This window comes from Gopherus flavomarginatus, chromosome 15 (assembly GCF_025201925.1).
Source record: "Gopherus flavomarginatus isolate rGopFla2 chromosome 15, rGopFla2.mat.asm, whole genome shotgun sequence".
Classification (NCBI taxonomy): domain Eukaryota; kingdom Metazoa; phylum Chordata; order Testudines; family Testudinidae; genus Gopherus; species Gopherus flavomarginatus.
In genome coordinates this window covers 2,924,043-2,951,754 of record NC_066631.1, presented here as the reverse complement: position 1 = coordinate 2,951,754, position 27,712 = coordinate 2,924,043, and the positions used below count along the sequence as shown (strand labels likewise).

General features: G+C 48.9%; 1 protein-coding gene and 1 non-coding gene across 5 annotated transcripts in view; both read right to left on the bottom strand.

Moving 5' to 3' along the window:
- Positions 1 to 2,899: 2,899 nt before the first annotated feature.
- The window catches only part of AP1B1 (adaptor related protein complex 1 subunit beta 1), a 72,002-nt gene continuing 47,189 nt past the window's right edge, over positions 2,900 to 27,712 (bottom strand). For 3 of the 4 annotated variants that reach the window (XM_050923717.1, XM_050923716.1, XM_050923718.1), the window contains 13 exons: positions 25,675 to 25,790; positions 22,333 to 22,498; positions 20,521 to 20,619; positions 18,296 to 18,555; positions 17,471 to 17,672; positions 15,686 to 15,715; positions 15,435 to 15,575; positions 14,372 to 14,517; positions 11,497 to 11,626; positions 10,540 to 10,624; positions 9,322 to 9,408; positions 7,611 to 7,765; positions 2,900 to 5,168 (listed from right to left, as the gene is read on the bottom strand). In XM_050923717.1, coding sequence (XP_050779674.1) covers positions 5,094 to 5,168; positions 7,611 to 7,765; positions 9,322 to 9,408; positions 10,540 to 10,624; positions 11,497 to 11,626; positions 14,372 to 14,517; positions 15,435 to 15,575; positions 15,686 to 15,715; positions 17,471 to 17,672; positions 18,296 to 18,555; positions 20,521 to 20,619; positions 22,333 to 22,498; positions 25,675 to 25,790 — 1,692 coding nt within the window. In that variant the 3' untranslated portion in view covers positions 2,900 to 5,093. The remainder of the gene's footprint in view (positions 5,169 to 7,610; positions 7,766 to 9,321; positions 9,409 to 10,539; positions 10,625 to 11,496; positions 11,627 to 14,371; positions 14,518 to 15,434; positions 15,576 to 15,685; positions 15,716 to 17,470; positions 17,673 to 18,295; positions 18,556 to 20,520; positions 20,620 to 22,332; positions 22,499 to 25,674; positions 25,791 to 27,712) is intronic. The other variant, XM_050923719.1, reaches the window with a different exon arrangement.
- On the bottom strand, positions 12,351 to 12,450 carry LOC127035099 (small nucleolar RNA SNORD125). Its single transcript, XR_007769574.1, has one exon. It is a non-coding gene; the product is annotated as a small nucleolar RNA SNORD125 (small nucleolar RNA).

Genomic DNA, 27,712 nt, shown 5'->3' with positions numbered 1-27,712 from the left:
TTGCACCTGTATGTTTACAGCTAAGCGGATATAAACCCAGGTATAATCTGTACAACACCCCCCCCCAATAACCCCGTTTAACTGGGCCAACGGTGTGTTCAGACTGGGTCTGAGTAAACAGAGTTGCCTCCTGTTACCCTGATGCACACTAATCTTGTGCCGATTAGCTAGGAGATGTTAGGTCAGCAGGCAAACACCCACAACACACACCGTGGCATACTTTCTGCCCCCTGACCCCACCCCTTCCACCAGTCATCTCAGCAGCTCTTCAGTCTCCCTGGCAAAAGGGCTAACGCCTCCTTTTAATTTAACTGGTGTCATCGATGGATTACATGGGGTGAAGGCAGCTAGGTCAGACTGGGCATGGAGATGAGCTGTGAAAGCAGTGGAGAAGGGATTTGTCCAACTCCATTATGGTTAAGAAGAGAGCCAGTCACTGCACAGCTCAGAGTGCAGCGATCTGCAGATAGACAGTGCCAGCTCCAGCCCAAGTACAGCCCCGCTGGGTGCAGAGACCAGCTCAATGGATTAATCTTTGCTCACTGGCAAAGGAAGGGATTGAGAAGCTATTAAGCCTCAGCCAATGCAGCAAACAGAATAAGCCAACAGGTATTTCAGTAACAGCTTTATCCTGACAGGAGGCAGTAGCAGGTCTAAATAGTTAGAGCAGGGGTCTAGGAAGGGACTTGCTGCGTGATCACAGTAAGTCACTTCACCTCTGTCTCTATCCCAGTGTTGGATGTACTGTTTGAGGGGGCAGAGGAAGTGAAAGCAGCGCTACTTACCACCTTTGGGAAAGTCCTGTGTTATTGGGATGAAGAGTGCTGTAAGTGCCAGCTATTATAAACGGCCCGTCCTTCGGCTCCCCACGCAGGCTAGACGATCAGAGGGCCAGGAGCAGGTTGATCTTTAACACTGGGATCTGAGCAGCACACTTTTGAACTCCATGTACTTCAAATGATTGCTACAACCACCAAAAAATGAGTCTACTAAATCGACCCCCCTCTTGTCCTGCTTGTGTGGCAGAGGGGAAGCCAAAGCGTTCTGGACACAGCAGCAGAGATGGGTCCCATGGCCAGTGACAAACTCCTCTGCTCAGCAGGTTCAGTACAGAGTGAAATCTTCAGCAACAATCTTGTTGTAACAGCTGAGACAGAGGCCACTGGTCCACAACACACAATCCTGACCTAAGCGTCTACTGTGCTCCCGTCAGCCATTTTACAGCTTCTTGTTCCTTCCAGGGATGTGAACAGAGCAGGCTTCCATAGGCGCAAGGAAGATTAAGAGACCTCAGCAATCCCCAGCTGATAGCTCAGCTAACGCAGGACGTCAGAGGCACTGCAGAGGAGCTGGCAAGGCAGTGCAGCCTTGGCTCTTTCTACTCCACTGGGTTTATCGACAGTGAAAGCTCAGCCTACCAATGCAGAGAGTAAATGACCGTTGCAGACCTTTCCCTATCCACTCACAACACACCAGGACAGGAGACTGCTTATCTCTTGGTAGTCACACAGTAAAATCCTCACCCCACTGAGGTGAGCGGGGAAACTCCCAATTGATTTCAATGGGACCTGGATTTTACCCTTAGCATTTACATATTCTACACACAGCACTGGGAGACAGGGAGATGAAGTGGGCAGGACTATGGCAGTCCAGACCTTCCCCCATTATCTCCAACCCAACCACATGGGGCCAGAAAGCCCATATCTGTATAAAAGTGTTTACTCCCCTGGAGACGCAACAGAGGCTGGGAATGGGATTCCACTTCAACTTGAATTGAGAACAGGCGTAAACGCAGTACATAGCTAAGACTAGAACAGCTTTCCCTAGCTTACTCTCTCCTCTACTCCCATTTCTGGGCTTCCTCTTGTGTTCAGAATGGTGTGTTGCATGGCTCCTGCCCTAGTCAGTGAAGATTATTGCTGTCTATGCTCCTCCACAGGCTTTCAAGCAGGAGGATGTTCAAAGACAGACTGAAAAGCAATGGCAGCAGGTGTCCAAGGCTGCAGTAATGGAAAGGGAGTTGGATTTTCAGGTCAGTGGCTGACAGACAGACAGACAGACAGAGAGAGAGAGAGAGAGAGAAAAGATGGTATGGATACCAATGACCACCTGAGCTGACGGCCATATGGGCAACACCAGCTGTGGCCAGCCAGTGCGGAGTGATGTGATGGGCTAGTCTTCGGCCGGTTCAGACACAAACCCCCCTGTGATCTCTGCTCTGAGCGGAAAGTGCAGATCAAGTTTCAATAGCTCCTGCTGGCCAATATCTTGGGCTGGCCCAGATAGCACACTGAGGCTATGTCTACACTACTGCAGTAAGTCGACCTAAGTTATGCTACTCCAGCTATGTCAATACAATGTAGCTTAGATTGACTTACTGCGGTGTCTACACCGTGCTAGGTCAACAGGAGACACTCTGCCACCGACTTATCTTACTCTTCTCGTTCAGGGTGGAGTACTGGGGTCGACCGGGGAGCGATCTGTGGTCGATCTGGTGGGTCTTCACTAGACCTGCTAAACTGACCCCCCCGGTGCATCGATCCAGCTGTAGTGTAGACATAGCCTGAGGAAGCTCCAGCTGCTGGAATCCTTGGCTACCACTTAGTTAACAAACAACCCTTTTGGGGTCCTGCAGTGGGGAAATGCACCCGTATAAACCCCTGCTGGAAGGGACAGAACCCTGCTCTGGTTTCTCAATAGGACAGTTCCTCCCCTGCAGGCCACATGGCTGAATATCAGCAATAAAAACTCAAACTGATGCCAGAGGTAGAAGAAATGTGTCCAAGTAGCAAGGTAATTTAGCAACCAAGCAACCACAGGCAGCAGAAACCAGCATAGAAGGAGCATCTGTCACTCAGAGCCATCTATTTCCCTGACCCCGTCCTCTACACAGAGCAGATTGATGGGAAGATGTCACCTTTATTCAATGTTACTTCTTTTAAAACACAAGTAAACATACGAGATATATATATTTATATTTATATATATTAGATATATTTACTGTAGGGATCTGAAAACTTGCAAACACTTCTATTTAAGGGCGGTCAATTGCTTTTATTATTATTTCTGGAGAGGGAAAGAAGATTAGTGTCACTGATTTCCAAAGGCTGTATCCCCTGCCCCCCTGTAGCAGCAACAAATAGGAAAAGCCTCAAATGCTCAGCCGAGAAACAGCCACGCCCCACTTCTGCTGGGATTGCTGTAGCTGATGAGCACAGGAGAGTTATATGAGCCCCAAGGGCACAAAAAAATGCAGATGCCACCCACTCCTTTGACCCATCAAAACCTATGCTGAGAACAGTGATGGGGAGGGGTTTGTGCAGATGGCTGATCTCATCTGCTGTTGTGGTTAAGGAATCGGAACAGCACAGAGACTGGAGGGGGAGCCTCACAGAGACAGCAACAGAAGCCTGATGTGTTCCAGGCAGTCAGCAAACCAGTCATACACGAGGAAACGCCTTCCTGGAAAGCTCAATTCAAGAATCAGCATCCCATGGTGATGGGAGGACTATAATGAATATTGGCATATGATTTGGTACATCCCTTATTAGTTTTCAGAGCCACCTCCTATGGAGTCACTGTGGCCCTAATACTAAACGAGTACTTTGTCCTTCCCTGTGTTAATTCTGAGTGTGCATTATGTCCCGCAGAGATGGTAACAGCCCTCTTCATAGCAGTTGTGGGTACAGGCTGTGACTTCCAATGGTACCTAGTCCCCTAGGCTCTTTGACAATCCCAACCAGACTGAGGAAATACATGCTGAATGGAGGGTTTGCAGCGCAAGAAAATGGGCTATTCTATTCCAAGACAGATTACTCCTGCTAACCCCCTATAGCCTAGGAAGAGATCAAGCCCTCTACTTAAGGGAACCTCAGTGTTTGGGAGTAAACTCAAACTAGCCTTTTAAAGGAACAGATGCAATCTATTGAGATACCTACTGAGATATCTGTTCCAGGTCTGGAACTGCATTATCCCTTACAGAACCTGAGGGCTTGCAGAGGGAAGGGAATGGAGCTTGTATCTGCAGAACAAAGAAAAGCAAGTGCCTTGGTCAGTTAAATGTCAAAGGGGGAAGGAGAGCTCTAAATGGAGATTTGCCACCTTGAAAAAATACTCAAGGCATCAATTCATCATTAGCTAGCGGCATTTTAAGCTGTCCGCTCTGCAGACACAAAGCTTTTGGCAAGTTACAGAACAACTTGATCTGCAGAGGCAAAGAGCCCCAAATTATTTCCAACTCCTGTTACACCTCCCCCAGCCCCCAAAATTCCCCCAATCCCCCATCAGGCTGAGACCTTGGGCCAAGCTTCAGCAAAGAGTCCCTTTTAATTGTGCACTCCTAGAAATAAGGGAGGCTCAGAGGCATGTAAAGCACAAAGCAGCACAAGTGATGCTTATGGATTTTTCCAAGCAGAACTGGAAGCAAATCCACCCCAAGTAGCAGGTCACCATGAAAGGAGGAGGAAAAAGTGGTGCTTCAGCATAGCTATCCCATCAGAAGAGGGGTTATTAGTGATGAATTCTTCACCAGACAACACATGCGTCCAAATGCAAGAGACCCATCACCACTGTCTTCCCAGGGCCAGGCTTGGCGATGCAGCACAAGCTGTATTTAAACATCCAAGTGTTGATTCATTTATTTGGCTGGGAAGGTCGGGGGAAATGGATTTGAAGATAGTAATGAGACGTAATGGGCACTGCCTTTCCACCCAGATTCTCACGCATGCTCTTAATTTCAGTAAGAGCACAAGGGCAAAAAAAAAAAACAGGGCTCTTAAAGGGGCAACGTCAGCAAAAAGGACACTGCATTACTTCACATGAAAGAATTCTACACTGATGCATTGAATTGCAACAAGATCCCTCCCCCTGCCCCGCTCTCCTTCCACCCCATCCCCAGAGAGCTGAAGATGGATTGCGAGGCACTGCCGCTCACACCATTTTCAGCATCAGGAGGGCGCCAGTTTGAAGTTTCCAAAGTATCTTGATCTTGCATTTGTTCCTTCCAAGGTCAAGAGGAAACATGCACGCAGGTTCTGGTCTCCATTTCCTCATTTGGGACGCAGGAGGAGAGAGAGGAGGATGAGGTGGGTGCCTCAGTTCTTCAGAATGGTTTCATATGCTTGGTAGACATAGTGGGATACTTCAGGCGCTCGGCACTTCAGAGACAGCTGCACGGAAAGAGGGAAAAACAACTCATTGGCACCTTACTCAGCACTGCAAGGGAGGCACTCACCTTCAACTCACCAGCCGTTAGTAACTGGGGCACTGGATCGGAACCTCTAGCGAAAAGTTTTTGGGTGGGTGAAGAGAAGCATGCTAAAGACCTAGTGGAATGGCCATCCAAAGCCTTCGAAGAAAGCCTCAAAAGCTTTCGGTGCCATGGACATGCAGCAAAGCCAAGCCTCCGATGCCCTGCCACTCAACCAGGCCTTGGCTTCCAAAGGCCAAACTTCACCTCCATCCCACACAGACCAACCAACGTCTCCCCTCGTTGTTATAAAACTGACCTCAGAGATATTGAGTCATGAGACTAAGGTTACAGACAGTTATTTAGGCTAAAGAAATTGATCCTCGCAGTTTTTAATGTCACCCACTTGCTTCCCTTCCCGATTTGGGTCCCGTCCATCCATTCCCTCACCCAGCTTCATTCCCCAGGGCCGGTTGAGAGGCAGAGCTGCCTGCAAGCCATATGCATGTGATCTATAGGCACAAAAGGTGTAGGAGCACAAATGAGCTAGAGACAGTCACTCGCGCATGCACGCACACTCCCTACCCTCTGCCTGTTCGGGGCTTTGAACTGTTGTCTCTTAATACATTATTCACCTGGGCAAGAACCTGAAGTGTTGTGTCATCTTTAATTGAAACTAATGCCTTGAAGTTAGTTAAAAAGATAAGATTAAAATTTACACAATTCTCTTTGGTTTGAGCTCAATTAGTTCCTAAACCCAGAAATAAAACGGGAAAGAAGAAATCTAGAACACAACAGGCAAGGTCCACTTGGGGGCTAGACACAGGGTGCAGTCACTAGGACAAAGTTTTTCAGAAGTCACTAGTGATTTTGGGTACCTCCATTTTGGGGTGGGTGTATGGAGACACCGTAAGATGGGCCTGATGTTCAGAGGGTGGGTGCTTGGCACTTAACCTGAGTAGCCAGAAAGGGGCCTGCATCTTAAGCATCCAAAATGGCTAGTCACTTTTGAAAGTGAGAGAGAGTGTGTATGTGTGTGAGAGACATGTTATGTTTTCAGAGCTGTGGTTCTCGTTTCCCCCCAGCCCCTGTCCCTGTCCCAAACCTTCTGTGGTTGGATCTACCATGCATCAGCAGCCCCATGCTACTCAGGGTGTGCTGGAGGCAGCAATAGCATGAGGGAAAGAAATGAAATGAGGCGGACAGGGGGAGGTAATATCAGTGGTGAAATGATGAGGGCAGCTGTATACAGCAAAAAAGGGGGGGAAAAAGTCTGCTAACCTCCAAATCCTGCAACATCAGGGCAGGCCAGCGGTGGGCATGCAGCAACAAAACAGACAGAGAAATGTGAACCCAGATGCAACAGAGAGCTAATCAGAACACAACAGAACAAAAAAACTGCCAGAGGAACTTCTATAGCCAGTTTCAGCTGGGGCTGGCTGGAACAGCTCACCACATTCTGATGACTGAGCACTCATGTCTCAGACAAGGTAAGTGCAGGGCTAATTGCAGTCATCTGTGTTTGGATTTATTCTTTGTAGCTGCTGTTGTCTGGCTCTCTCTGCCGTCCAGGATACATGCTCAAGGGAATTTTTTTTTTTTTTTTTTTTTTTTTTTTAAGGAAGCTTAGTCTGAATTTAAAGGAATGCTATGAAAACAAGCATTTTCCTTACTTGTGTTAGTAACTAACACAGTAAAAATGATTTGAGTTGTCTTAATGTAATCCAGTGTTTATCCTGTGTCACTACAACTCGAACAACTCAGCTGGTGCAGTCGGTGAAGGGTCCTGCCCCCGCCTCAGGGATATACTTATAGCCAGAAATCAGTTAACACAGTAAAAAGGGAAACAGAAAACTTCCAAGCCTGCAGCTCACTCCAGTTCTATGGGCCCAGTTAGGAATCCTGTCTTCCTAAAGACATTCTCCCACCAGCCAGGCCACAGCCCATTCCAATGAGCACTTGTACAAGGGCCAGGGAAAGCTGAGCTCAGGTTAACCCCTTGCTTCTCAGGAAGTGCCACTGCTCCATCACCATTATGCAGATCACCCAGCTTAACAACAAGACAGACTGGCCAGTGACACCACCCGTTCTCACAGACTAACACAAGGCTGCTGTTTACTGAAAGAGAAAGTTGGCCCTGCTTCAGATTTCCAAGCAGAGGAGGCAGGGAACAAGCCTAGTGTCTTGAGGAGTACTAGTAGGGCTGCCAACAGTCCCTAATTACAAGGGACGTCCCTTATTTCTTCACCTCTGTCCAACAAGATGGGGAGCTGCTGAGTGCTGTAACCCTGGCCAATGGAGGCAACTCCTGCTTAGTGTGAGGTGGGGCGGGAGTGCTAAGAGAACAGTCCCGTTTTTCTGAAATACGATGGCAACCCTATGTGCTAGCCTATTTGGAACAGGAGGGAGGAGCTGGTCTTACCGTGAAACTGGGACTGCCGGGTTGGATTCGTAGCTCTGCCAGGACCCAGATCCCATTGGTCAGTTTGAGAGACTGGTACAGCATGTCTTGGCCCTCTACGTTCCTCTTGGCTACGGTGAAGATGTTGCTGCCTTGAAGCTTGCTGCTAACAGCATCTGTATGGATAGACAGACGCAGCTGAGTTGCTATGGATAGGAGCACTGGAAATACCACGTCAGCTGGATGTCACCATGCAGTGTGCTCAGGAACCAGATGTTCTGGTTAGAAGGCCTGGAACATGCACACCTTGCTTAAAAGAGGATTGAGATCCCAGATCAGTAAGTGTGTGTGAAGTCTTTGAATTTAAAGCCAAATGTGACCATCAGTTCCTTTTGTTTACCTGCCAAAACCCAAATTCAGGGTTCTGCTTCTCTTAGCACATGGCACTAAGCTGCAAAAACAGCTGCTCTGCTCCCCTGACTTGTACGCCAACCTTCCCCCATGAGTGACTCAGACAAGTATGCTGTCCAAGCAAATCCACAGCACTACTACATACATAAGCATATTCTCTGTATCATTCACTGCAGACTTATGGTGGAAGAAGCTGAGACTTCACCAGCAGTTTCCTTATCAGACTCCTGCTAAGGATGAGCAAGCCTTGAAGCCAGCATCCTTATGCCATATAGTGACTCTTAAAGGGAGGAGCTGGGCTGAACTTAGCTGGGCCGAGCTTAGCTGGGCCTCTCACAGACAGGATCAAGTCACTATTTCCTAGCACCCTGAGAAGGGCTCCATTTAAACACCGCCTGGTATTTGTGGCTTTTGGGACAGAGGCACAAGTCTCTAGGTGAATGCAAGGGCAGCTCATTTCAGGCAACCATTACTGAGCGGCAGTAGCATTTGCTCACTTCTATCCCGAGATGGATTACGATAATCAGCTCAGAGGTGAAATGCTCTGTATCTTGTTACTAAGTCTCTCAGCCACTCAGTCTCCTCTACCTTTCACTTCGTAAAGGTCAATACATTGTGCTGCACTGGACCAAGCAGCAGGGACAAAGGGATTTGGTCTGCATTGGTTTTTCACCCTCTTGATTCCTGCTGTCTCAGAATGGACATCTGACCCCACGCAGAAAACAAGAACTAACAATCCCATCCAGTCAAGGCAGCCACAGCTGCTTGGACACATGAGGATATGGAGGTGTGGGAGGAAATGAAATGAGACCTGCTCTCTGATTACACAGCAGGAGTTTATCTGATCCAGAACTGTCAGACACACTATGGCACAATTAACGGTCTCTGCTTTGGCAAGGGGCAGGAAATTCAGGCACTAATGGATCGCTGCAGAAAGAGAACCTCACCACGCAGCAGGGAGGGAGCTGTTTGCCCATCACCTCTCTGCAGGAGGGGGCAGCACTGGAGCATTCAGCGAGCTCCCTGGTTTGACAGGGCTCCATGGGTGCATTACAAAGCAGTGATCTACTCTGCTGACTCTTAATCAAGTCAAGCTGTCTCTGCTTGGCAATACCTGCTGTCACTCCACAGGAAGTCAGAGCCAGAGAGGGGGGAGCAATCGGTGCTGCCTTTGATAAAGTACTGCTTTTGGCTCTATAGATGTGGATTATTCCAACCAACAGGTTTCCACAGCCTGCAGACACTGGGTACAGCCCAAACCAACTCAACACTAAGCTGAGTTTGGGCCCCGTTTTGAAGGAGCTGAACTACTGGAACTCACCTGCACTGAGAGGACAATCTTTGATCTGGAACTGGGCTTCATTCTCATTTGGAATGTCCTTCCAGGTGGCCAGGAACATCTGCCGCTCTGGAGGAGGAGAGAAGTAGGTACACAGTGTGAAATCTATGGGATCAGCCACCTCACTTGTACATCAGCTCCAGACAAACAACTCTGCGCAAGCCCCTTAAGGAAGGGCTCCTCTCCTTTCCACAGACACCCACAGGGAGTAGCCTCCAGCAATCTATGGAAGGAGGTCAGCATCAGTACTTTATTCCCTTAGGACTTGTCTACGTGGGGACACTTGGAAAATTAATCCAGATTAACTGAAGGTGTGAATTGAAAGTGGATTAGCTAAACTGTGTTAAACCCCTGTGTGGACACTCATTCAGAATAAAGTGGCTTTAATTCAGTTTAAGTTTTAACTGCCAAAGCATAGGTTAACCCTGTTTAAAGTATTTCAGTAGAAGAAGAAAACAGTAATGGATACAAGAAAAATATGCCTGTACAATCCAGATTTGAACAATGGGGGCAGAACTGTACTGGAACATGGCTGAATTTAGCACTGTTCTGCTATATCCTTGCTTAATTGTTCAGCATGGTTGTAGTGTCCTGTGTAGATAGGTGTGCATGCGCGTGCACACGTGTATATTTCTCTCTCTCTCTCACACATATACACACACACACACACACACGTGTTACATTCTAGGGGACTCCTAGAAGGGTCAGAAATCAGATGAAAGTGAGGCTTGGCTCTACTTATGCTCAGTAACAGTCTCCAGTCCTTTCCCAAGCCCTGCTGTGGAAAGCGGTGGAAGAGAAAAGCAGCGAGGACCAACAGCTTGGTAAGGGGCAATTCAGCCCTAACTCCAGGCTTACTGAGGCAGAGGTTAACTCGGCTTTGACGCCTCCTGCCCTGCTCATTAGAGCTCAGCCCTGCGGGGTGACACTCCCAGATTCATTCTCTTAATTTCTCTTAAAATGAGTCCCAAGAGTCATGAACTCCAGGGCTAGAAATACCACACTGAGGATTCCACCTGAACAGGACATGGCATCAGCTAAGGATTAGCAATGGAATTGCATCTATACAGGCAACATTTCTGTACTGCCTACAGGAGCTCTCTCACTACCTCCCCTCTTCCGTTCACTCACCCACCCACACCACACCCTGTCTCGTTACCCTCTCCCTCAAGTCCAGGATAGAGAATCCCATCAACTCACCCATCTTCCCATCTTCCACAAAGAGGATGTGCAGGGGGTACAAGGTGCTGAAGTAGAAGACATCAATGTTGTTCTTCACTGCAACCTGGTACCAAGGGGACAGAGGGTGTTAGCTTCTCTTCCTGACCTAGCCCGGGAAGGCAGTTCGCAGGTGAAACCCGACATGACAGACACAGATGTATCTGATGCAAGGCACAGGGTCTAGTGGAATCAGCACAGAGCTGGGAACCAAGAACTCCCGAGTTCTAATCCCAGCCTTTTATCTCCTAGGCAAAGAGTTAAACTGGTCACACGGTTGCTCACAGTGGCTGAGCACTGCCAGCATTATTTGACTGAAGAGCAGAACTGCAATAAAACTGGAAAACTGCAGCCAGTCCCAAACCTCCAATCTTACACTCTACTGTAATTACCCTCCTCTTAGACCCCATTCCCATTCAGTAGCGGGCCCAGAAAGATCAGTTGTCTCCTTCCTCAGGCCAAGCCTGGGTTCTGACTGCTAGCACTTTGTGAAGCTGGGAGAGAGTGTATTCAGTTGCATCTCTTGGCCTAGCCATATGCTCCCTGTTCTGTAAGCAGAGAAACCGGTCTGCATCAGACCTTGACACTGGACCAGAATGAGGTTTCCCTTTTCCTGGAGAAAGAGAAGGCAGCAGGGACATACTGCATCTCTCCACATCCTCTCTCAATATTCTGCCATTACCCATTTCATCACAGCTTCCCTTCCTGCTCCCCCAACTAAACTTCATCTGTAGAGTCCAGCGCCTTCAGAGGACTGGCCAGTCCCTACATGCATGGCTGCTGGTATGAGTTTCAGATTCTCCGCTCTGACTCTCCTTGCCCATCCCATCCCAACTGTGCCATTCAGACTGGACCACTAATGATGCTTGTGTGCACTTGGGAGCGAAGGCCACCAGCACATCCCTGCTGCTTTCAGTTGCCTCCCCAACACAGCCTCACCTGGAGGTTGTTGAGAGGATCCATCTTCATGACAGAGCCAACTGTGTTCAGAGGGAGGGAGATCTCCACAGTCTGGTTAGGAGCAAGAGGGGCATGGATCTGAAGAGGAGCAGCTGGCGCCAGGCCGAAGCTGTGGGGACACCCCAAAGAGAGTGAGTTAGTGGAAGGAGAAAGGCGGCTGCTAGGATTTATGTTGCTTGTTGTAAGTTTCCTGCCAGGTGGTGGGAGGATGCTAATGGCAGCACATGTCAAATCTCCTTCCCTGGTTGGCGCACACACCAGCTTGTAAGTATTTCCACCTTGCTGATCTGGCAGCGTAGCAGATTGGCCTGTGCAATTCCAGCCTGTGATGTGCTCAGGGACACTAAACCACACCGATAGCCTGTCTGCTCACTCTCTGCAACTCTTTCCTTCCTCTCTCTCTGCCTACGCTGGGCACTCACGCAGCATCATCATTACCTCTCACACACACTCCATTCAAATCCTCTGCCCAAACTATGGAGCAGCACGTTCAACAGTCACACACAAGATCATCCACAGTCAAAGCACAGCACGGCATGTCTGACCATCACAGGCTGTTGCTTCAAACGCGTTACATCTCAACCATGGTGGGTATGGGGCATTGGCAAGTATCCAAACCCGAGACCGTGCATCTTTATTTCTAGGCAACCTCATACTAGTAGGGACAACTCCAGAGCCCTCAGACGCACCGTGAGCCAGGGTTGGTGCGCCTTTCACTCCTTTGGACTCAGAGGGAGCGTTATTCAGCTTAGCAGAAGACACATGGCTAATGAGGAGGACCCATTACCAGCAACGGGGGTGTGTGTGTGTGTCATTCAATCTCTATTCTTAACTGAGGGCCAGCCTCTTCAGTCAACTTCTTAGAGGCTCAGGTTTACTCATCACCATGGGCACTCAGGGAGAGAAGGATCATCATATGAGGCTGTTTCTACCTTGATGGGACTACAGGACGTGCTATCTACCCAGGCTTCACGTGGTCACTCCTGCCCTCTGGCTCCACAGCCACTTCTAGTGCTTGTCCAGCCTGAACCTCTGCTGAGCACCAGGATGACTCTGAGGTTTAGCTTCCCTAGATGGTTGGACTCCCCCAGGCCGTAATGCAAGAGAAGCAGTGATGGCCCTAGAATAACTAAAGGAAAAATGCAGGCTCTGCTTCCCAGAAGTTGGTGGACACGTGGTCACTGCTTTTCCTTTAGGGCCTGACTATAGAAATAGTCCATTTGCAACAAGCTGGGGCGTAGATCTACTTTGTACGAACCTACCGTGCTCTAAGTGTCCATGTCATAACTATAAAGGGAAGGGAACAGCCCTCCTGTGTACAATACTATAAAATCTCTCCTGGCAGGAGACACCAAAATCCTTTTACCTGTAAAGGGTTAAGAAGCTCAGGTAACCTGGCTGACACCTGACCCAAAGGACCAATAAGGGGACAAGATACTTTCAGATCTTGGTGGGGGGAAGGCTTGTGTTTGTGTGCTCTTTGTTTTGGGGTTGTTCGCTCTTGGGACTAAGAGGGACCAGACATCAATCCAGGCTCTCCAAATCTTTCTGAACCAGTCTCTCATATTTCAAACTTGTAAGTAACAGCCAGGCAAGGCGTGCTAGGTTTATCTTTGTTTTCTCAACTTGTAAATGTGCCTTTTTGCTAAGAGGATTTACCTCTGTTTGCTGTAACTTTGAACCTAAGGCTAGAGAGGGTTCCTCTGGGCTCTATGAATCTGATTACCCTGTAAAGTTATCTTCCATCCTGATTTTACAGAGATGATTTTTACCTCTCTTTCTTTAATTAAAAGCCTTCTTTAAGAATCTGATTGGTTTTTCCTTGTTTTAAGATCCAAGGGGGTTGGATCTGCACTCACCAGGAATTGGTGGAAGGAAAGGAGGGGGAATGGTAGTTTCTTCTTGTTTTAAGATCTAGGGGTTTGGATCTGTGTTCACCAGGAACTTGGTGGAGAAGTCTCAAGGCTACTGGGAGGGAGACAGTCTGGGGGGAAGGTAGACAGAGTTTCTCAAACCTCTCTTAAAGGATTTGTGTGGTGGCAGTAACACCAGATCTAAGCTGGTAATTAAGCTTAGAGGTTCTCATGCAGGTCCCGACATCTGTACCTTAGAGTTCAGAGTAGGGAAGGAACCTTGACAGTCCACATGGACCCTGTTGCAGCACACTAAAAAGTCCCACTTCTTGCTTTGATCTGCTCCCACTTCAGAGTAGATCAGAGCTCACTACAGACCGACTCCACTTTGAAATGGGAGCATACACCAAAGTGAACAATGGAGCTTTTAGTGCACAGCAGCAGGCTCCACACAGACATTTACTGTACAGCACGTTAACACGGGGTAGATTTACACTCCCGCTCGCGGTGAATTATATATGTTTGTATAAACAGGCCCACTGCCCTTTGCACATCCCCCATTGCCTGCTACCCCAACAGAACAGGCTGTAAAGTTACAGGTACTGGCCAGCAGGAGATATGCCGTGTGCAGTGCACACGGCCCCTTCCGCCCCGACAGCACCCAGGGCACACACCAGCACTTCTCTTGCCAAAGCTGTTCCCATCCCAAGGTCTTTTCTGAGCTTAGATCCCATGAGCATTGATTGGTACAGCAACACTGATCTTCCAGAACTAGCAACAGACCCACCTGCCAGGCCAGGGGCTTACAGGTTTTGCCACTGCCAAGTTCAATCAACTGTACTCCCATATCAATGGGCCAACAGGAGCTCTGCAGACAGCTCACCCCTTGCTTCCAACCATATCCCACCCTGCCAAAGAGGGCATCCCTCCCCAGCCTGAGAAGACTCCTGGGATCACTGGATGCATAGTGTGCTGCACTAGCAGGCCAGCAGGTGTTTTACCTGTTACGGTTGAACTGGATGGCAAAGTCAGACATGACCTGCAAGGCCTTGTTTGTTAGTAAGAGATCCATGGAGATGGCGCCCACCTGGCGGCTGAATGTGCCAGAAATCTCCAGGCCCTTGGCCTTCATGGCTGGGAGCCAAACCTACAATATGTGAAGACAGAAGAAAATTATTTTGATCTGATCTGGAACACAAGGTGAACTGCCTATCACAGAGGAGCTAAACTGGACTTAAGAGTCCAGGTCTCAACAGCAGGAGCTCCTGACCTGTCAGGACAGCACAGAGTCAGACAGTTCACCTGCAAGTCTAACATTTTACTGCTACAGGTAGGAAGTTAAGGATTTAAAATCAAGATTCCCTGGCTCTCCTCCAGCTCACAAAGGCAAGGAACATACCAGACATGCATGTAACCTCACTGCCAAGGAACAGGCACTTTCTAGCCCATGGGGACCCAGGCCCTTTTTGTCACATCTTCCCAGTACACTGACTGGCTCTTGGAAGGAGTCATTAATGTGGGTCAGGGTGTGAATACCTGCAAGGGACTGCAGGTGAGAACACTGGCAAGGTCACTAGTGCTGCCTCTACGCACAGATAGGCTCAGGTTCCTAGGGACGCAGGATCCTCTGGATCAACCCTCATTCTCTCCATCACTCTGAGGCCTAACAAGTGGCAGCCCCTCCCTCAAAGGAGGGGGTCTCCAGACTGTCCCACCACCAGCTGTTCTAGGATGGGGAGGAGCCCTGTTTATAGACTTACCCACCTGGACACAGACAGGATATCTAGGACACATTAATGTATATGTCACCGTTGAACATCCTCCATGTGTCGCTACAGCCTGCTGGACATGACCCTCCACAATTTCACCTGAGGATTTACGCTTCACCTCATTCCTGGGGCATTCTCAAGTTCTACCAGCTTGGGGCAGCTTAAGACTTGCCTGTGGATCTCCACCCTATGCTGATCTTTAAAAGCAGCAGTTCATACAACCTGGCAATGTCAGAGCCCAGATAAATAGAGCCAAAGTCCTGGGTGGGAGGTTAGGACAGGCAGTGCAACTCACTGTTTTGGGTGCTACGTGGGATCCTGACAGTGTGCCCACTCCACCGGCCAGATCAAAGAGGTCTCCCAAGCCACCACTGGGGGGTGGCCCGAGGTTTGCAGGCATCACTGCGCTGGGAGCTGTAAAGCCGGTGCCACCCATCTGTATGAAACAAGGAAGCCAGTTACTCTGGGCGCCATGAAAGAAACGAGAGAACAAAAAGGAAGGTGCAAAATGTGACAGACTGGTAAACATGGAAGATGCACACTCACTGCAGGACTGCCTCCTACATCGCTTCTCAGCTGCAAAGAGACAAGAAACAGGAACATCACCGAGAGCAGTGGCAGGCGAATAAAGAGCAGGCCAGATGAGGGGGGATCTTTAAAAAGCACTGGACAAAAAGTGGGGTCAGGAACTGTTCCAAGACTGCTTAGCAGGCCCTGTAGCTTAGAGGCACCAGGACACATTTGTTATTTCACTGTCTGCTTCAGATCTGCTCTTTTTGCCAACATCTAACAAGCTAAGCATCACACACACCAACCAAGAGCAGAGACACGGACAGAGACAGCCAGAGAGACCGATAGTTCAGAAGAGACGGGGAGCTCATAGACACTCTTATAGAACAAAGTTTCTCTCTTCTCTGTTGCCTTGGAGGTGGGGTACTGGGTGCTGGAGCAGGTTCCCAGTGGGAGCCTCAAAGGGTCTAAGGTAGTTGGCTACAATTTGAGTGGGACGGCACTATATGAAAGATGGGTCTGATGGCCTTGAACTAAGCTAAGTGATGGCCTTTCTTCACACCCCACTCCAGGCATTTAGTAGCTCAAACTCCAACTGTTCCTTCTATGCTACTGTGAGAGGGAGCAGGGATTGGTGAGGGGAGCATATGGGAGGTTGGCTAGGTATATTCCAGAGAGCTAGTAAAAAGGGCTGATCCATACCCCTTCAGACTCGTCCCCCATCTCCAAGCAGAAGCAGGCAAGGTGAAGAGAAGAGCCACTCACATGCACAGAGACACAAGCCAGGAAAGAAGAGAGACAAACAGGGAGACAAGAGAAGGGGAGGGAGGGAACAGAAATTAGTCCAACTTCATTGCTACTCAGTACAGACTGGCATAAGTATTCAGGGCGCGACTGAAACACTGGAGTCAACAGGTCTCCAGAGAGACCCTAGCCCAGGACACGAACAGAGCCAGGAAGGTGCTGTGTTGGCTGGTGCTTTTTAGCTTTGGAACTTGCATCTTGGAGGACACCACAGATTTCTGCCAGCTTAGAGCACCTCTGCGCAGAGCCCTCCTCTGCTTTGTTTACACTGATACCCTACTTTGCTGACACCAACCAAGTTTGCTCAGTTTCCTGGACTTGTTACTTGGGCCAGATCTACACCCCTTTAAAAAGGTCCCTAGCAGAACACTAGTTATTTCTCTGGTTACTGATTTTTCAGCTCACAAATGGGCTACTACAGACCTTCTAGGACCTTCCTCCCACATCAGGGAGGGACTACCATGGCACCTGCTTGCTAGTGACAGAACAAAGAGGTGAGTAGCCCTTACACCAGACCAGTAACAGGCCTATAACTCAGAGGAAGCTTTGGAATCCAGTCACCTTTCATGCCAAGCCAGCATTCCATTTTGACATCAGCCTGGCTCTCCAACAGCTCCCAGTCCTCTTGTGCTGGGTGCCCTGCCAACACACTGACTGCTCAGGTCAGGTATTTCCAGCCTAGCTGGGAAAGTTTGCCAGTTTAGAAGCCAGATCATGCTGTGTCCACTGCTTCCCATTAAGCTGGGTGTGCTCTAAGTCCAAATCCCAGCCTCAGGATGGAAAGAACCTAGACTAGAGAACATACAACTGGAATGGGAGGTACGCACTACATGGACCTGGATTCATCATTAAGGTGATGATGGAAGCCTAGTGTATCATTAGCAAGATGCTCCATAGTGGTCTAGGTTATTAACACAGTCAGACAACAGATGAGCACAGCTGTCAGCGAGGGACATACCTTGATTCACAACCAATGCACTGTCCATTAGCAATCAGGCATGCAAACCCATGACCTACCAAGCTGTCCAAGCCACCTCCAAGAAGATCCACAGCCCCCATCTGCACAGAGGATGTAGCAACAGGAGGTCCGCTCACTGGGGGGCCCAGGTCAAGGTTCAGGAGATCACCAAGGAGGTCACCCTGAGTTGGGATGACAGCCGGTTGTTCTGAAGGGGGGGCTCCTGACGGGGCTGCATCAGGGCTCTCTGCACTTTCGCTCCTGCAGAGGGAGTTAGAGAAGGTGAAACATGTGACACAATAGGGAGATCTGGGTGACCTAACAGACATGGGGCTTCACTGCAGAAGGAACAGATTTCATTCCAACAGGCTAGGGAAAGGAATATTGAGAGAGTGAGCGCCTCTCCCAGCCACAGCCTACCCAAGCCAGAGGGTCAATATTTCAGCATTATTACACTGATCAGAGAGAGACTTGTCTTCCACTTGCAAGTGTATCCTGAACACTGGATCTAAAGGGGGCCACTTACTTCAATCTATGCTGACTTACTACTGCGGGGGACACTCTCCCCAGTGGAGAGATATAAGCCATGCACCAGAAGCCAACACCAGATGGCACCTCAAAGATCTTCAGCTCAATGCTGAGATCATCAGTGGTCTCTGCAGACCCTGCAAGAGGATCATGTACTGCTGAGAATATGGAGGGTAACTTGGCCCCATGGCGAAGTCCATCCCCTGGGAAGGGGCAGACTGAGTGTGGCTCAGCACTGCTTAGCCTAAATGAACAAGTGCTGGCAGTTTCCAGGTAAAGTCTGCAGAGAGCAGATACAGTCAACAGAAGGAGCAGAAAGACTGCTAGATGCAGCTAGACAGATGCCAGGTACTCACGACCCTGTCCGCGGAGGCAAGCTCTTATGCACAATGCCTCTGCTCCCCTCCACGAAGGCACTGGGAGGCTTATGATAGACAGAGGCCAGCGTGCCAATGTAACAGATCAGCTCATCCAGCAGGGTCGGCTCAATCAGGTCCGTCTCCTCGGAGATGAGGGGCTTCTCCGCAAGTACCACTTCCTTGGCAGCTACAGGATCAGTGGAGAGCAGACGCCAGTAGATGTAGCCACGGTCTCGCAGGTCCGGATTATCAGAGTCCTTTGGGAAATGCGGCAATTAGAGCAATTCATGGGTTGGCTGAATCTAGCAGGGGAAGAGGATACAGACTACTAATCACTGGCCTAGGAAGCAGCATTAATAATGTCCCTCTAGGACAGAGGCCAACTGCCCTGACATAAATCCTGCTGCAGGTATTTGGTAAGGGAATGGGGAAAGAATAGAAAATATAATCAACTCTGCCCGTTGTACACATGTTGCAAGGTGTAAACATTTCGTGTGTAATCTTTAGTGGGGAAACAACATGGGATAAAGGAAGACAGGCAGCTCTCCTCCCTTTTCTGAAGAAGTCTGTTGTAAGCAGTTTTGTGGTAAGGCTGCAACAGAGAGCAAAATGGGCTCAAGAGGAGATCAAAGCTGGGAATTACTGAAAAGCTTTAAAAGGTTTAATTAGTGACTTATTTAGCACACATGATAATCTCCAAAGCATTTAATTGCATATAGAGATGTTTCTATCAATCATAAAACTATCGTACATAAAACTAGCCAAGAAAACCCTCCGTCTATTTCCAAAAAGCCCTCCCAAGTAACATGATTAGCACCCTACCAAATTCATGGTCATGAAAAACGCGTCACAGACCACAGTCTTTTGTGTGATTTTACCTTGTACTATACAGATTTAATGGGGGAGATCAGCATTGTGCAAATTGAGAGTCCTGACACAAAAGGGAGTTGCAGGGGGGTCACAAGGTTATTTTAGGGGGGTCGCGGTATTGCCACTTTTACTTCTGCGTTGCTGCCCTCAGAGCTGGGCGGCCTGAGAGTGGTGGCTGCTGCCTGAAGGCCTAGCTGTGCAGGAAGCAGTGCAGAATTAAGGATGGCAATACCATACCATGCCATGCCATGCTTAGCACCTAAAGGCAACAACCAGACTGTATAACACCTAGCACCGTGGGGTCCAAACACATAGTGACAGTCTACATTGGCAAGCATGCATCGAGGGGCTGAGTGAAATCCCCCTCTGGGAGTCAGTGCACTTTACTGCTGCCCCAGGGTAGCTGCTGAACTTTCATAGCAGTTATCATATCAGTTTTCCCTTTAATTCCACGGACTCCCCGCGAAGGACAAGCCCTGGCTCTGCCACTCCTGCTAGAAGGAGCACTTCATCCTCTGAAAACTAAACAGACTCAATGAGGTGAAAAGGCAAATGTCTGCTGCTCCCACTAGCTCTCCTCCAGTAGCCCTGCCAGGATTCAGAGCAATGCTCTAGCCTCTGGCTCTCAGAATGTCATCAAGTGTAAAGCTCCTATTGGGGCAGTTGGATCAAAGGGTTTACAGGGTCAGAGCTGACACCAAGAGGCTCGACGCAATGAGAAAATAAGAGATTGACGTTTTCTTTGTGGGGGTGGAGAACAGAAGAGGGGTCCTAAGAGGGTAAAATAAAAAATTAATGTAAAGATTCATTTTGGCAGCACCACCCCATGTAAAGTCATTACTGCTACCTCGCAGCCATACCCAGTAGTTCTTCAGTACAGCCCAATCATCCACCCCCCGCCAAAGGCCAAGACTTGCTGCTGGAGGGGTTCTATAGTCCAGGCAGCCCTGGGAAGTAGGACTTCACAGATTTTAACTGGCAGCCCAGAGATCTCCCAGTATGTTGGCACCAGAACAACATTTGATCAAATGTAGCTGCGCAGTAGTCATATGGCTGTTCCCTTGCTCTCAAGAGTCCAGAGACCTGTCTGCAGACCTGCTCTCTAGAATAATCGGTACCATCGTCTGGTTCTGGAGCATAGCTAAATGGCTGAGGAGTCCTTCTGTCTAACCCTCCCACTATTTGCTCCTCTCTATTCTGTAACGGGATAGCCCAGGCCGTTCCCCATTCTGACATAGCAAGCCCCACGCTGTCCATAAATGCTAGTCCGAAAGCACCACTAGCTTTGGAGGTGGTGGGTAAACCCAGAAAGCAAATTGCCCCTTTCTCACGGGCAAGAGCTTGTTACACACCTGAGTAGCCAGGCTCAGCACCTGCTGCACCAGCTCCTGGGTCTCAGTGGGTTTCTTCAGGAAGAGCTTCACAATGGCAGTCAGCAGCTGCAGCTGGACCTGCACGGTGCAGGCAGGAGAGAGTTAGGAAGCAGGCAGACCATGGGCGGCATGCGCACGTCTGAATGTCAAGCACGTGCACCCCACCAGCAAATGCAACTCCCGTCGTGCACAGATACAAGCCTGCACCAGTTGAAAACTCTAACCCAGGGTGACCGACTACAAGTGAGGGATGCTAAACAGTCATCAGCCAACAGACCAACAAGACCGTCACAGGCCAGAAGAGCAGCCTCCTTAAACCACTCACTAAGGCCCACAATCTCGGAGGGTTCAATCACAGGTTCAACCGGAGAACAACCGGGGTGAAACTCTAGAGCCAGTGCATGCAGGAGGGCAGGCTACATGAGCTCAGGATGGCCCGGGGGGAGGGGAGAGGGCAAGTGGGGCAATTTGCTCCAGGCCCCGGGCCCGCAGGGGTCCCCATGAGAGTTTTCAGTGGGTGTTCAGCGGCAGGTCCTTCAATGCCGCCGAACACACCCAGATCAAGTAAAGGACCCTCTGCCAAAGACCCGGAGCGTCTTCCACTCCAGGTCTTAGGCGGCAATTTGGTGGTGGGTCCTTCACTCACTCCAGGACCTGCCGAAGTGCCCCGAAAACCCGGAGCAGAAGGATCCTCACCACCAAAGACCCCAGGCCCCCTGAATTCTCTGGGCAGCCCTGGATGAGCTGAACAGTCTTTCCTGGCTTTAAAAAAATTAATTTACGCCTCACATCCACATGAGGAGGGTCAATTTCCCTCATCCCCTTGATCTGAAATGTTATGGTACATACAGTTTATTTGGCTATTTTATGTTTGTTTATAGACTTTTCTCCAGGCCCCTTCCCCATGTGAGTATCAGAGCATTTTATAAACATGAATAGGCTTATCCCCTCGCTTCCAGAGTGTTGCAGGGAACTATTACCCCCATTTTACAGATGGGAAACAGACACAGAAAGACTAAGTGATTTGCCCAAGGTCACAGAAGATGTCAGTGGCAGAGGCAGGAATAGACTCTACATCTCCCAGGCCCAGTTCATAGTATTAATCCTCAAACAATCCTAGGGTTAGGGCAGCCTCGCAAGCTCAATCCCTGCCTCCTCCAGGCTAGAGGTAGAATCTAGAGCTACACCCAGTGTTTCAATTGTTTTGCCTTGACCTTAGTTTACCACAGTAGAAGCGATTGTGGGCATGTCCTGATCTGAGAACTGACTGAGATCCCATCGCCTGGGGGCAAGGTGCAGAAGCCATGCTCTCAAGAACATCCCATGGGGTAAAAGTGCTTAGGGAAATGAAGAAGTAATTACACTGCTCAGCTCAACACAACCGCCCAGCACAGCATACAAACTAAAAATACATCTTTGTTTACTGGCTAAGTTTTCTGTAAATGAGCAGCACAGACATTCACACAGGGACCACTCAAGAACTCTGGAGGCAGTTTACAAGTTAATGGATAACAAACACTGCACAGTCTTAGGTGACATAGGGATAGCTCTGGAGATCAGAGTCCTCAGTTCATCCAGAGAACAGGAACAGCACAAGCAGCAGCAAGGCAAGCTTCCCCCATGCCGGCCCTGCAAATCTCATCTTAGAGGAAAGGACAGCTCAAGATCCAGGTCTCTTTGTAAAGGATAAGCAGTGACCTAGAGTGAACAAGCTCTGTGACCCATGCTCAGTCCTTTGAGCCATCCTTCCCCCAGCCCTGTCCATCTGACTTTCCAGCTCCATCCCATCACCTGGGTGCTCTCATCATGGAAGCCCTCCAGAAAGCTCTCCAGCAGCTCGTCCGCGTTGTCAATTCGCTCCGCGTATTCTCCCACAATCCAAATCATGGCAGCCCGGGCCTCAGGCTCGTCAAGGGAGTCCAGATTCTCACACAGAGTGGCAATCACACTCTCGTACCTTCATGGCAGCAGACACAGAATTAAGCAGCTCATGGGGAACTGGACAGATCCAACCACCCCTGGCCTCCCCCCAGGAGAATTTCTTTGCAGTGCATGAACTGGCATGTTGTGCACAAAGGTGGTAAGTAGTGAGGTGGTCACACTCTCCGCTCCCTGAAAGTTCAGGGCTGTTTTCTAGTAGAGATGAGATTACTGGAAGTCTGAGCTACGGTGAATGAATGCCCCAGAGCATGAGCCTATCTTGACAAGAGTTAAGATTGCTCCTTCTAGCGTGACTGTAGCACACCCTGCATCTACACAGCCTCTCAGAGCATGCAGCCTGAGTCTTCCCGCTAGGTTCAGCGCCACTGAGACTCGGTGAGGTCTGTTCCATTGTGTCACGGCCAGCAGGGGAAGAGGAGACTTACTACAGGCCTTGCTGCTAGGTTTAGATCCTTGAAGCTACTGGTGACTGAAAAAGAAAGGAAGGGAGGATTGAGAACATGGAAAAGGGGGTGGCTGGAGTGTGAACAGGAGAGGTTGTGAGGAGAGTCAGATATTGAGAAAGCAACATTTTTGCTTTAGGTCAATTGAAACCAAAGAATACAGGAAGCCCTTTGCAGGACTCACATTAGCCCATCAGAAGGGAGGCTCCCTTAGCTCAGTCCCCCTCGTCTCCCTTTGTTTGACCGTACTTGGCAATGGCACAGCCAAACAAAAGCGAAGGGATTCCAAGGGCTCCAGCACAAACATTCTTCTCCTCCAAACACTTCTCTAGCTCCTGGCTCCTACCACTGCCTTTGGGGAGTCTCTGCTGTGCCCTGTTCAGAGACAGCATCTAAAGACAGACCCTTCATTAGCAGCAGACGGTGCCCAGGGCTTTTTCTTTTGACAAAAATCAGGTATTTGTATAGTGCGAGTCTGCCACGTGCACTGGGGCTCGGTCTACTTCAGCTACATCATCACTTTTTTGGAGGGTATTGGCCTGGATCCTCTAGCCTCTCTAGAGAATTAAGTCATAAGCAACTCATCCTCGTCACCCTCTGCTATCTTCTCCAGCTCGGTGGCAGCTGTGACATTACACCTCATATTCTTCATAGAAATATTGTTATGATATGAATATGGCACAACTAAGATCTGTTTTATACAAGATGGGTCATGCATCATTGGAAAGGTTATGATTTACTGAATGTGATTATCTAATTTGTATGCATGTATCATTTCTGTATCTAAAATTAGAAATATTGACTAAGTAATAATTACAACTGTGTTTTCACCTGGGGAATGTCTACCAGACAGTATGCAAACTGCCTGGATGGACCATAGGGCTTTGAAGATACTAATCTCCATCCTTCCTGAGAAGTTTCCTGGGATGCTGCTTTGAGCCTGCAGGGTCATGTGATCATGTCACCTGGTACGGGATATCTTAAATTGCTGGTATTTTTCCACAGGATGGGAAATAAAGGATTCCCGTCATATGCAAATCCTATTTAAGGCTGGGGAGCGAGTTAATCAGGGCTCTTCTCCACTGCCTCCCAACCCAAGAAGGAAGACTGCTGAAAACACCTGAAGAAACAAAGGAACTAAGCTAGTGGAGGCAGGGGCTGAGCTCAGGTGAGAAAAGTCAGCCTGTAAAAGGAATCCCTGGAGTTTTAAGCTGCAAGTGGTGTAGTTTACTGTCAAGAAACTCTGCAACCTGTTTGAAACATTTAAGGTGAGAAATTATTTGTGGCCAGTATTCCTTAGTCTATTGAGCTTAGTTTGCATGTTTTGTTTTATTTGCTCAGTAATCTGCTTTGATCTGTTTGCTATCTCTTATAATCACTTAAAATTTACCTTCTGTAGTTACAAACTTGTTCGTTTATTCCAAAATCCAATTTGTGCAATTCATGCTTGGGGGCGGGGGAAGGGGGGGGGGGCATAGCTTAGTATATCTTCCACCACATTGAAGGAGGGAGCGATTTTATGAGCTCACACTCTATAGATCTCTCCACCGTACAAGACAATATAATTTTGGGTTTACACTCCAGAGGGTGTGTGCACCAAAGTGCAGGGCAATTCCCCGAGCTGAGTCCTCGCACACAGAGCTGATTGCAGACTGTGTGATTCTACAGCTGGGTGTGTCCCTACCTGCGTATGTGCCGGAAGGCGGCTTGGGAGCCTGTCACAGCAGCACAGGGTAAGGGGAACCCAAGCTGGTGGGATAGGCGGGCTCAGTGGAACCCCAGCACATCAGGTGGCACCCGGAATGGGGGTCCAACCCGTCACAGCAGCCTTTAGCTGATAATTACTGCCAGATGCCATTATTCCCTGTTTGTGACAGTCCCCGATTCACTATAGATGAGGTCTGAACTACCCTCCTCCCTGCTATGTTGAGACACAAAAGAGGGAAGGGGACTTCAGCACGTTGTAATGCAACAAGGAGCCCAGCTCCCCTCCACACACATCAAGGCCCTTCACTAAAGATGCTGCTCATTTGAGACTCCTGTCTCATTCAGCCCTACTGTTCTCTCATATCTATGGATGTTGTCACATACTAGCATCAGAGAAGCTGAGTCAGGAGGAGAGAGGTTAGAGCCAGTGGAATATGCTAATGTCTGGACCCAAAAATCTCTTCAAACTTCTCGCCTGGTTATCTGATCTTGCTTCTGGGGGTCCATTCCATCTTTGGGTCTTGAGGCTCAGAGTCATGGCTGGCTTTTCTGTACTCCAACTTTATACTCACAAAAGACGCCACCCCTGCTTCATGCACAGTCCACATCCAGCCAGGAATTCAGTCACAAAGAGACTGTCAGCCTCATAGATATCTGACAGCCAGCCATGTCATACTGTGTTGCAAAACCCAGACTTCACGTGTCCTCCCTCATGCAACTGGGAATAACTATGGCTCGCACATAAGGGGTTTGCATCGGCTCCAATTTCATAAAGGACTTAAGCATGTGCTTAAGTCATATGGAAATCAATGGAACTTGAGCATGTGCTTAGAAGCTTTCCTAAATGGGGTCTTAAAATATGGGACAGGCGCAAAAAGATTCCCCCAGAACAGGCCCTCCCTCATACCAAGCCATTGAAAACTTGCTAGACGAGCCGTAAGAACAGCAGCAAAGCACGCCAGCAAGCCTGGCCCAGTGAGCATTTGCTCAGGCTCACTGGAGCAGCACTCAGGGGAGTGGTCAGCAGGTAGTGCTCACATACTTGTTGGGGTACTTGCGGAAGATGTCTTTGATGACCACAATGGCTTCTTGCACCACATAATTGACTTTGGTCTGGATGAGGTCGAGCAGCGTGCTGACGCAGCGCTCTGCTGATTGCTGTTCAGAGAAGAGAGGAATGTGGTCAGTCAGCAGCAGAGGAGAACAGAGAGAACTGACAGCCGCATTTGGTGCATCCCCAGAGATGGGGTGAGAGTGGTACCAGCAGCAAGGCAGAGTTTCTGGGCACTGAAAGCAGAGGCACCTGTATCCCCTCAGACAGCTCCTGTACACACTAGAGGGACGCACACCTCACAGTTTGTTTCAACGGAGCTCTTTGCACATACCAGGAGCTCCTTGTATCCTCCATCCCCTCCACAAGCTCATTGGGGGGGTCACGCTCCCCATCCCCCTCTCTCGCAGAAACTCCCTGCAACTCCCCCCACCACGTTTCCTACTGCCAGGGGCTCTTATGCTGCCCATTTCCTCTTCCCCCTCATGCCAGAGGCTGTGGGCTCTCTTAATTAACCTTTTCCCCCATACCATTGCCCCCCATTCTCCCCCTTGACAGGGATTCCGTGTGCCCCCATGTCTCCCCTACACCCATGCCAGGGGTCAGCACTGTCCCTCCCATGGCATGGTCTGAGCTCCCTGCATTTCTCCTCACTTCCAGGTTTCCACTTTTTCCTCCCACACACACACACGGTCTTGATAGCTCCGTCACTCCAGGTCTCTGCTTCCCTCTCCATACTTCTGTGATACTCAGTGCTTCCATATTCACCATCATGATGCAATTATCAGGCAATTGTGATGCATCTTGTACAAAATGTGTCATGTGAGGCATCAACGGAAAAGTTATTGTTTGCTGAATATGATTATACCATTTGTGTGCACATATCACTTTTGTACCTGGAGTTATGAATATTGACTATGCATCTGTATTGCAAATGTGCTTGCTCCTGGATAAGCCCCACAAGTTAGTTTACATTTAGTCTAGTCAGAACATTGTAAATGGACTAGTCAAGATAACGGCCTATCAACAAAAACAATGGGCCATGCCTAGAGGCTGGAATTAAGGGTGTTGGGGCACTGCCACACCCCCTGGCTTGAAGTGGTTGCCATTATATAAAGGGTTTACAGTTTGGCTCAATAGCTCTCAGCACCCTCACTATAAACACTATGGCCCCTTCAATCGACAACTATAAAAATTGTTCCAGTGCCCCTGAGGCCATGGGGAAAGCTTATCCTCATCTGATGGGCTTTCCTGCGAACACTTTAGTCATAGCAACCACTACTCACATACTCACTGATCGAAGGATACAAGGGCATGCGATACTGGACTCCATCTTGTGCCTGTACTTTACCACTAACTGTGCTGGGGATTTTGCTTAGAACAAAGAAGTTCCCTCCACATGGAAGAAGCTATAAAAAGGGGGAAGTGACACCACCACTTGGTCTCACTGCCCCTACAACTCAACACCTGGAAACACCTCAGGAACAAAAACTGAACTGGGGAAGGTGGTCCCAGGCAGGGAAGAAGGAATCCCAGCCTGTGTATGAAAGATCTGCAAACTGCCTGTACCATCAGGGTGAGACACTGCTTGATTCAAATACTGTCTAGTATATAGCACTTTGATTGTTACTTTGTATATTCCTAGGTAACCAACTTTGAGCTGTACGCTATTACTTACAACCAGTTACAATCTTTCTGCAGTTAATAAATCTGTTTTAGACGTTTTACCTAAAATAGTGTTTGTTTGAAGTGCAAAAGGAAATCTGCTCAGTAACAGGAGCTGGTGCATTGTCCTCTCCACACTGAGGGAAGGAGGGGCGGACTGGGTAATAAAACTTACTCTGGTCAGGGCAAGACAGTACAGCTCTGGGGTCATAGGCTAGGGCAGAGGTCAGCAACTTTTTAGAAGTGCTGTGCTGAGTCTTCATTTATTCACTTGAATTTAAGGGTTCGAGTGACAGTCATACATTTTCATGTTCTGAGAAGCTCTCTTTCTATATGTCTATAATATATAACTAAACTATTGTTG